The sequence below is a fragment of the Camellia sinensis genome, chromosome 3 (genome assembly GCF_055761805.1).
Source record: "Camellia sinensis isolate YWXY chromosome 3, ASM5576180v1, whole genome shotgun sequence".
Taxonomy (NCBI): domain Eukaryota; kingdom Viridiplantae; phylum Streptophyta; class Magnoliopsida; order Ericales; family Theaceae; genus Camellia; species Camellia sinensis.
This window is the reverse complement of record NC_138963.1, coordinates 64128846-64139983: the sequence shown is the minus strand read 5'-3', so window position 1 is coordinate 64139983 and position 11138 is coordinate 64128846. Positions and strand designations below refer to the sequence as shown.

The 11138-nt window shown below is 36.5% G+C and overlaps 1 protein-coding gene across 1 annotated transcript; it reads right to left on the bottom strand.

The window, feature by feature from the left end:
- Positions 1-5378: 5378 nt before the first annotated feature.
- LOC114319303 (uncharacterized) lies at positions 5379-10790 on the bottom strand. The gene is made up of 4 exons (XM_028266315.2): positions 10035-10790; positions 9180-9528; positions 6320-6442; positions 5379-5853 (listed from the first exon to the last, which is right to left on the bottom strand). Exons 1-4 carry the CDS (start codon positions 10362-10364, stop codon positions 5729-5731), a joined length of 927 nt encoding a protein of 308 aa, XP_028122116.2. The 5' UTR covers positions 10365-10790; the 3' UTR covers positions 5379-5728.
- Positions 10791-11138: the final 348 nt, after the last annotated feature.

Here is an 11138-nt window from a genome sequence, read left to right as displayed (position 1 = left end):
GGCATGACCTTGTAGCAATATAACCCCCTTGGTGTTGTGAAGGAAGTGACCTCCTGGTCTGGTTCATGCATGGCGATCTGGTGGTAGCCTCTGTATGCATCCAAAAAGCTAAGTCGGTTATGTCCTGCTGTTAAGTCCACCAGTTGATCTATCCTTGGTAGAGGGAAGCTATCTTTTGGGCATGCTTTGTTGACTGTTTTGTAGTCGACGCAGACACGCCATTTACCATTCTTTTTTGGCACTACGACGGTGTTGGAGATCCATTTTGGATAGTGCACCTCTCTTATCGCTCCTGCCTCCAGCAGGTTGCCTACCTCTTCTGCCACTATTTCGGCGTGGTGGAGTGCCGATCTGCGCGTGCGTTGAATGACTGGTCTGGCGGATGGGTGGACATTGAGTTGGTGACTGATGAAGTTTGGATCAATGCCTGGCATGTCGTAAGGTGTCCAGGCAAACACTTCGATATTAGAAGTCAAGAATTCCATGACCTCTAATCTCGCAGCGCTGGACAAAGATGAGCCAAGCAAGAAGAACTTATCCGGGTTCTTCTCATCTATTTTTACCTCCACCAAGTCTTCCACCGCTTTCTGATTAGCTTTTTTGCCGACGTCAGCGAATAGTTCATTACTCTCTGGTTCTTCCACCGAATGAACGTATCCTTTGGCAGCTCGGCTTCCATTTGCTGTGGCGAAGCACTGTTTTGACATGATCTGATCGCCATAGACTTCTTCAATTATACCGGCGTCACTGGGGAACCGCATTACCTGATGGTAAGACGACGCCACCGAACGCATGGCATGCAGCCATGTTCTGCCCAGGATGATGTTGTAGGTGGAGGGGACCTTCAATACCCAGAACTCCACCTGTTTTGATACACTTCCAGCTCTGACTGGAAGGATTATTTTGCCGACAGGCCACTCTGGCATGGAGTTGAATCCAATCAGGGGAGAAACTGCAGGTGCCAAGTCTTTGTCTTACAACTTTAGTTGTTTGAATGTGTCGTAATACATGATCTCACATGAACTACCCTGGTCAATCAGAATCCGCTTGACGTCAAAATCCTTGACTCGGAGAGTGACAACCAGGGCATCATTATGGGGGCAGTAAATTCGTTCCAAGTCCTTATCCGAAAAGGACATGACGTTTGTTGCCTCTGTCCTCCCCTTCTTGATGGCGGGTTGGGAACTTAATACTTCCCTAAAGTGTTCAGCTTTCTTGATTGAACCTCTAAGCTCGCATACGCGCTCAGGTTCAAAAACTCCATGAATTACATTGATAATGCCTTGTGGTGGTGCGTCGTTTGGCATTCTGTTGGGTTGGTCATGATCTTGGGGGGCCGGTTGCGCTCCTCCTTCAATGTATTCGTCCAAGTGGCCTGCTGCCACCAATTCTTCTAAATGCTGTCTTAGGGGCGTGCAATTCTCAGTTCGGTGCCCCTTTTCTTTGTGGAAGGTGCACCGTGATCTGTCGTCGTAATTCTTCTGAGCTTCTCCAAGCTTGGCTGGCCACTTGACAAAAGGCTCATCCTTGATTTCGCTCAGAATCCGATATATTGGTTTTTTGAACACCGTGGTTATGGCAGTGCGAATTCTTAGCCATCTTTTGTCTGGGTCTTCTCCGTTATCTTGTCTGCCACGTCCATTTTTGTTACTTCGGTCCACCGTATTAACCTTTGCTGAGGTTTTCTTTTCTGGTACCGTGGCCGCACTTGTTTTGGCTTTGGAACGTGCGCCATCTTCTTCTACCCTGATGTGCTGATGCACTCTCTCCATCAGGCTTCCATGGTGAGGGGTGGCGTCATGGTAATTGAATCCCTTAGTCGGTTCCCTACTGGTAGGCCTCTTTTATATTGCGCAATGGCTAGATTGGTGGGGCAGTCTCCAATCTGGTTGAATGTCTCCCAGTAGCGACTGTTGTAAGATCTGAGAGTTTCTTTCTCACCCATGTCGATGGAGAGTAGCTGGTCTATTTCCACCGGTGTTTTAGTATTTGTCCGAAACCTTGTTACGAATGCTTCTGCCAATTGGGCCCAGGAGGCTATGCTACCTTCTGGGAGCTTTTCGAACCAAGTCAAGCCCAGGTCGCCCAGACTTGATGGGAAAAGTATGCACATTAAGGCCTCGTTTCGCCTGTACACGGCCATGACTTGGCGAAAGTGGCTCAAGTGTGAATACGGGTCCGTCTTCCCTTCATATGTATTGAACTTCGGCTGAAGGAAGCCTGATGGTAGGGGAGCGTTTTCGATCGCTGGGACAAACGGCGAAGTCTGTAGCCTTGCCAATGCTTTGTCCGCTGGTTCGTAGGCCGGTCGCGGTATTGGCATTCCAACCTCGACGCTTCCATGCGTTCGAGGAGCCAACCGTTGTAGGGCCGAAATTCGGTGTGGATCCCTTGCCCTGGCATCCTCCTTGCATCGTGCTTTTTCTTCTAGCACGGTTCGTAAGTCGGATGACCTGGGTAGCTCGGTTTGTCTGGATCTGGTTTGGTGTGAATGTGAAGGCCAATACGTACTTCCTTCAGTATATGATCTTTCGGATCTCGTCCTCTCAGACCTGGAGTGACGAGTTCTTGAAGATAAGGAGTGAGTGTCGCCTGTCCTGAGGCTTCTGCTCTCTCCTTGGGAGGGCGTAGTATTCCTACTACGATTCTCTGAGTGGCGAGGGGGCGTTTTATGCTTGCGCCCCTCTCCTGTCGCCACATCTTTGGTCTTTATCTGGCGTTTTAAAGTCTCCATGTCCGCCGCCATCCTTCGAATTAGTTCATCCTGTTCCTTTACGCGATCTTCCAGGGCTTGAGGATCAATCCTCCTCCTTTGCCTGTCGGGACTTTGAGAGTGACGAGGGCTGCCATTCCGCCTTCCCCTGCCACTCCTCCTGGAATTATGTTGTTGGGGCTCCAAGTCCGCCATGGGAGGGACAGCAGGTAATCCCTCACGCCTTGCACCCCCTTCTGGAGTTAGTCCGTCGACGGCGGACTGCGGCAAGTCTTCAATGTGTGCCATTGAATGAGAAAAGGAGAAGCTTAGTCAAGAGGTTTTTGTTCTTGTCTGTTGTTCCCACAGACGGCGCCAATTGTACGGGGAGGAAATAATTCTCCTCGTATAATCCTGTTGACCAAGTCCACGCTCCTCCGTACGACGTCGCTTTGTCACCTGAAAACACAAACGTGGGCTAGCCGGCGGGTGTGTGCCGGAAACCTCTCCGATGCCTAAGTCAGAAAACTTGACAAATAGACAAAGCTCTAAGTTCTCAGAAAGATTGTGTTCAATTACCTCCTCCAAGGTGATGCTTGTGAGCTTTTATAAGTTTCATATGGCACAATCCTAGTAGGACTTGTATTTCTCCATGCAGAGTCCTCCTAGGATTCAAACTCCTAAGGATAATGCTTATCCTTTTACACCCTCCCCCACTGCTTAAACCAAGTGGGATGGTTTTCTTTATGGCCGAACTTCCTTTTGACCGAAATAAACCTTGGCTATACCGAGCCACAGAAGGCCGAACTATCCTTAGCTCGGTCCTCTCCTCCAACTCTTTACTTCGGCTGCCCTGTTCAACCTTGATGCGCTTAGATCAAACTTCCAAGTAACAAGTTCTGACCGACCTAACCATTGTAAGTCACGACCGGACTAACTCTGAGATCGGCCTAACTGTGAGTTGCCTCCAGACCGGAGTAGTTTTACTCTTTCTTGGGCCGAAGTAACTTTGTCTCCCCAAGGCCGGAGTAGCTTTACATCCATGAGCCGAAGTAACATTTACTTCTCCCAGCCGGAGTAACATTGCTCTCTGGGCCGGAGTATCCTTTACGGCCTTCTTACTTAGTCCTTCGCGTTTTGGGCCTCAAAGCCCAACTTGCAGCTCGGCCCAATTTTTCCCAAAAATTACCCTCTCAGATAGATATAGATAATAATTTTTTTTTATTTTCTTACATAAACATTGCTATTTAATTTGGGAGAATAATTACAATTATTTACAAATTAAAATAAAAAGTAACAATTATTTACAGTAAAAGTAACAATTATTTACAAATAAAAATATATGAATCAAATTTATTTTAAATATATTTCACGCAAAATCAAAACCGGTTCTTATTATAGGCCAATCTTGGCAATCAAAATTGTTTTTTGTTGTAAGGCGGGTTGAAAATATCATTAATATAAAAAATTAGATTGATCAATTGTCAGTGGGTACAAAGTTCAAATTGCCACAAAAAAAAAAATGGACAATAAGTATGATTTTAAGAATACACCTCCAATTTTGTACATGATTTTGTGAAAAATGGGGTTACTGCTGTGCTTTTAGCATAGCAGTGGCTATTATACCTTAATTTGAGGTATATTATGGACTTATTTTTATGATCTGAACCGTTCATTGTGTAGGGTTTGTTGAGTACTTCATGTCTACCAAAAATCATATTAATCGGATAGTAATAATTATATGATCGATAATCAAAAAAATAAATAATAAGTTTTTCTTCTGAGAAATAGCATAAAAAATATGCAATTCGATTATATAGTTATTGATATCCAATTAATATGATTTTTGGTAGGCATGAAGTACTCAACAAACCCAACAACATGAACAGTTCGGATCATAAAAATAAACCCATAATACATCTTAAATTGAGGCACAACGGTCACTTCTGTGTCTTTAACACAACAGTGACCCATCATTCAACTATTGATATCAAATGACCTTGATTTTTTTACATTAATGATATTTTGGGTCGATTATAGAAAATGAATGGTTCGAATTATTAAGGTGATCTGATACTGATAAAAAATAAGCATATTGCATTGTCCAATCTATTATATTGACATGCTCTTTAATAAGACTAAATAGAGAGTGAAACTAATGTAAAAGACGTGAAAATACAAAGATAAATAAAGCAAAATATATATTTTAAGGTAAATGAGATGACAAAATTAATTTTTTTTATACATAGAACTAATAAATTATTGATAAAAAATAGATCAAGTGTTATGTGAATTATAATATTAAAAAATATCTAATAAAATTATGTAAAAATTACAAAATTTATTATATTTTTTCATACCTCAAGGAAGTTCAGTGTAAATTACCATTAAAATTTAGGGCAAATTACAAACACCCTCTCGAGATTTGATGAAAATACAGATTCTTCCTTGAAGTTTGAAAAATTACATCCCGCCCCTGAGATTTATATTTCCATAACAAATTACCCCTTGAGGTTATATTTTCATACAGGTTTCTCCCTAATTTGTTATGCAAATTTGACTCTCAGGGGATAATTTATAATTTTTCAAACTTCAAAAGGAAATCTGTATTTTCACCAAACTTCGAAAGGAGTGTTTATAATTTGCCCTAAAATTTTAAACTCACAAATGCAAAGCCAATAAAAACTTGAGATAAATGAGCTGTTTTGATTTTTTTTTCTTTATAATACAACAAAGCAACCCACGACTGCTTGACAGCTAAATTGCAACAGAGAATTAAATATACATCCCCTTCGAACCACATTTCAAGAAAAATAATAAATTAAAATAGCATACATATCTTTCTGCATCAATTATTTGTTCTCATCTACTTTTTTGCAAAGATTCCATTATTAGACAAGACAACTAATAATTCTGTTCTCTATTTATCTTCCTCTTGGTTTTTTTTCTTCTTTGCTGCAATTGATGCAATTGAAGATTCTATTTGTATAGGACTTGAGAAGCAGAACAGCCAAACATATCCTTGATGTATAAAAATCAATATGTCCATTCTTTAGGGAGAACCGTCTCGTGATGGTTCACTGCTGGACCACCAGTTCGGGGCTGCGACTGCTGCTTCGGTTGCAAATGAATGTCACTGTTACTTGGTGCCATTACAATGTCTGCAATTACTTACAAATTAGTTTTTATGATTTTAATTATTAATTTGTTTTTAATGATAAATGTTTCCGAAAATGAAAATGAAAATGAAAACTTTGAAAAGGATGCCATACAATGATACAATACAGCCTAACCCATGAAATGAAATAAACAAATTTAATTTGAATTTTTTTGGTCACAAATTAAAAAAAAAAAAAAAATCAGTGTGATGAGGTCATCCAAATATGAATATATTAAAAATAGAGTTATGCTAGGAACCCCAAACAAATTATCAAATTTTCTACCAAATCTCTCACATGGGTGTGAGACCCACACACATTTGATTTGTGTGGATCCCACACCCATGCGAGAGGTTTGGTAGAAAATTTGATAATTTGTTTGAGGTCCATGCCATTTTCCTTAAAAATATTACGAATTTATTGTACTTGTTAAGATGGATTAAGAGAGTAAAGTGGGAACAAAATATACCGTGTTGAAGAGGGTAACTTATGAAACCACCACGACCGTTGGATTTTGATCGAGCATTCATATCTTCAAAGTGGAGTTGTAGGGCCTGCATTACCCTTGCAGGAATAAGAACTGTCGAACATCCTGATCAAAATACAATCATAGTTGAGAACTCGAGAAAAAATAAATATATAAATATAAATATAAAAATTAGAAAATTATTTATAAATCCTATTAGGGAGACTTATGCTACATATGGTCCTATTAAAAAACTTATGTTCCCATAAGTCTTGTGGGAAGTTTGTTGACACATTTACCCTCAATATTAATTGTTAATACCATAAATAATAGTAAAACCATATACAGAAAATTGAATATTACCATAGATTATATCTATATAAATGTAATGTAACGTGACACCTACATATATGTGACACATATACGTAACGTAACACCTACATAAACGTAACGTGACACCTATGATCTATGGTAACATGCAATTTTCTATATACATAAACGTAACGTGACACCTAGAAAATTGCATGTTACCATAGATCATATCTACATAAACATTACGTAACGTGACACCTACATAAACGTAACGTGACACCTAGGAAATTGAATGTTACCATAGAACATATCTACATAAACGTAACGCAACGTGACACCGAAATTGAATGTTACCATAGATCATATTTATATGAAACGTAACGGGACACCAACATAAACCAACAACATTTTCACATTCAATTTAAAAAAATAAAAACTCATTGAGTTTGCAAAACGTAACGTGACACGTTACGTTACGTTTATGTAGATGTCACATTACGAACTAATTTGTGAATAAGTGTTATTCGGAAAGGAAAAATAAAAAATAAAAAAAAGGTCAAACGAACTAATTTTTTTAAGAGTAATGATTCATCCCCCTTTTCCCCCACCCCCTTTGACCCCCTCTCTCTCTCATTGGTTACCTTTTCTTTTTCTTTTTCTTTTTTTTCCTGCTCCTCCAATCACCCCCTGCCACATGGCAAAAGGGGTGAGGGAGTGACCCCCAAAAGGGGGTCCCAAGCATTATTCTTTTTTTAAAATACTAACTTATTTGTGGATTTATTTTAAACTAATATGTTACCTTATAAATTGAGATCTAGTCGATCGAAATTTCTATGTCTTTCTATATCAATACACTATTAACTGGCCGACAATGTCATAAAATTTCCAATAATTTGTGCTAATAAGAATTGCATTGAGATAAATAGACCCCAAAAAAGAAAAAATTTAAATCTTTTATCAGATTTTTTTTATTATTTGTATTACCATTTTATTTATGTCAAAATACTACTACACTTTATTTTTTAATACAATTTATTCTAAACACGAAACTAGCCACACTTCTCCAACTAAGCATAATCATAAAGGTAACCACGACATATTTTTAATATTAAATTAAACCAAAGACAGCAAATCTAAACAATAAAGATTCTTGTTTAGTTTTTTTTTATAGACAGAAGATTCTCGACTAAGGATGTCTCATTATTGGCCAGTATATACCAAACATATATTTAAATAAATAAAAGAAACAGCTGATGATTAAAAAACTCATAAAAATAGATGGAAACCAAACTTAGACGTTGTTTGACATATATTAAAAAAAGTTAAAAAATTAAAAAGTTACTATTTTATTTAAGTTATATCATCTTATTTAAGTCACATCACCTCTCTATCACATTACTTTAAACCCAATCCATACTCAATTCATATTTCATAAAAAATCAAAAAGTATATTTATTTTGAACATCTCAAACTACCACTCAAATAATTTTGGTGGTACTATGCCTCCGTTTGGAAAGGAAAGTTTGGACTTAAATAGCCATATAAAACAAAATAGGCTATTTTAGCCTAATAAGACAAAATATCACATCCAATTCATAATAATTATATTTTTTCTCTCACAAAAAATTAAAAAAACCAAAAAATCCTTCCAAACAAGACTTTTTAGTCTCAAATTAAAATAATCAAAAAGTCAACCCACTCCCCAGACAAACTCTATATGTAATCACTATTATAACAGTTGTGCAAATCAAAGAACTTGTACTCCTCTTCTTTTTCTTTTTCTTTTTTTTTTTCATCTTGTTTTTTCTTCCTTCTCTCTTCCTTTCCATTGAAAAATAAATAAATAAATTGAACTGCAATATTAAAATTGAGAAAGGTGGTGCCTTAAACTTTGAGTCTATATGCGGCTGGTTTTGTTATTATTTTCATTTCATTTTATAAAATTGTAATACACTATTACAATTAAAATCAATAGTTTATAACTGTCACGTCATTATAAAATTTAAAAATTTTAAAATTTTTTTTTCTTAAATAATGATTTGTTGATGTAAACTTTTTAGAGATATTGATCAAGAAATATTTCATCTCTAAAATGGAGAATCTAGAGTGCCATGTAGCATAATTATACGAGAAGAAATAAAAAAAAGTCAAAGTATATGCGAAACTAATTTTACATTATTTGTTAGAGTGACCCACTTTTAAAAAAATTAATATATTCACATATATCATATATGTATAATTTTGCAACTGATTTATATGTTCTTGGAATTTTTAATTTATCATTTTTTTAAAAAATGTACTTAAAAAGAAATTTTTTGTGAATAAAACTTTAAAAAATTCACTAATGGAAAGAAAATAAAATTAAAAGACCTGCATATTTTTATATTTTGTTTGTTTTTAATAATTTTTTTAGATTTCTTCATAATTTTTTTACCTTTTAAATATATTAAATTAAAAAGTATTAAAAATATAAAATATAAAAAACAAAAAATCATAAAATAAAATTTAAAAACTAAACTAAATAGATTTTGTGTAAGTAAAGAAGATGGACCTGATTTTTTGCGGGACTCAGGTGGGTCGCTGGTTCCACGTGGCAAGAAAACACCGGTCCCGGAAGACCCGTTTTGCAAACGGGGCCCACCAAGGAAAACGGCTCTCATACCCGAACCCGAGTCGGAACCAATCGGCTGCTGCCGACTTGGCCGCCACGTGGTGGCTGATGATGGCCCAAATCTGCCGGCACTTACGTCATCAGCTCTTGCTACGCTCTTTTGCATGATGGGGATGTGGTGCCGCTTTTTGTCGTGAAGTTGCTGAGTTAACTCGTTCCTCTTCACTCGGCTTCCCCCACATTCATACCCTTTGTCATTAATGGACGGTTGCTTCTCAAACTTATACAACTACATAAATTAAACATACCCAAAACATTAAAAGTGGGTCATTTATATTATAAAAATAAAAAAATCAAAAATAATTGATGGAATAAATCTTGAGTTATCCCCTACAAAAAAGAAAAAATAAAAGCAAATAAGTCTCAATTTTTTTTAATCAGCAAATAAAACCCAATTACTCATCTAAACATTAAAAAGTATGATAAACAACAACAACAACAAAAGCCATATGTCTTTCTATCCTAAATTAGGTATCATTTTGTTTCATTTATCATAATTACATTTATTTAGTAAATTTTACTACTTATATGTACTTCTAGTATGATTGTGACACAATAAGGTGATAAATAAAGAAAAATATTCTAAAAATTAACAACTTTTATAAATTATATTTTACAAATAGATGTGTATAATAAAATTTTAAAAATTTAAACGAGATAAATGTCACAACAATAAATAAAAATTTACTCATAGTATTACTAAATATAAAAAATAAAAGCTTCTTGTATTCTTACATGAATAGCTGGTGTTTGGTCATAAGAAGAAGTTTGATTAGCTTCAAACCCAACATTAGGGTTCTTAGTAGTCTTAGGCAAGGAACTGGGTGCCACTTCATCATCATCATCATCATCAAGCATGTAATCCGCCATCTGCCGAGTCAACTCAGCGATAAAACCGTCCTCCTCCTCACTCTCTGTCTCCGTCTCGGTCGAGCCGAGCTCAGACTCAATCGGCGAGCTCCAACCAGACCAAGAAGAAGAACCAAACTCGTTTGAAATGGACTCGTTATTTCTCGATCCCTTATTTGAGAGAATATCATCCTCTATATAGTCAACAAAAGCCATTACCAACTCTCCAAGTAATTATACAGAGAAAAACCCAGATGGGTATTGGTTTGGTGACCTAATCTAAATAATGGGTTTTGAAGAAGACACAATAATTACCAAGCTTTTAGAGAGATAGAGATAGGGAGAGAGATGGAGCCCAGAGGGAATGTAGAGAGAGGAGGACAGAGTACAGTGGTGCCTTTTATTAAAGGCAAGGGGGTCTTTAAAAAGAACGAGTGGTTTGAGATGGAAATGGAAAGGGTAGAGATAGAAATAGAGAGAGAGAGAGAGAGAGAGAGAGTAGTGAGAGATAGATAGATAGATAGAGACTAGATGTGAGACAAAGTGGTTGGGTTGAGGAACGTTGTGGTTTAGTAGTTGGCCAGTACGTTTCTCTCAGCCACGCAACTCACCTGCCAATGCCATTTAGGAATTTCTTGATTTAAAATTTTAATTGTATGGTTTTCATGATATTATGAAAAAAAATTATAAAAATTCTCCATACTTAAAATAATTAATTCGTAATGTTTTATTATATGTAATGTAATCATCTTTTAATTAATTTTATGAAATTTTTCATAATATCTCTTTACGGTTCATAATATTACTTTTAGGATTTAATAAAACGAAAGTAAAAGCACCAATTGGCCTATTTAGCACCGTTTGAGAAGAGCTAAATCAGGTTTTTTTGGTTATTTTAGTTACAAAAGATAAAATAGGTTATTTTAGTTATAAAAAATAAAATATCACATCTAATCCATAATCATTACACTTTTCTCTCACAAAAAAAAT

Bases quoted from the DNA above. Each gene is read 5' to 3' on its own strand.
- LOC114319303 (XM_028266315.2), bottom strand. From the start codon at position 10,364: ATGGCTTTTGTTGACTATATAGAGGATGATATTCTCTCAAATAAGGGA. The intron at 6,443-9,179 runs GTCCATCTTCTT...TATTTTGATCAG, and splicing joins TGAGTCCCGCAAAAAATCAG to GATGTTCGACAGTTCTTATT. The intron at 5,854-6,319 runs GTATATTTTGTT...AAGTAATTGCAG, and splicing joins AAGTTACCCTCTTCAACACG to ACATTGTAATGGCACCAAGT.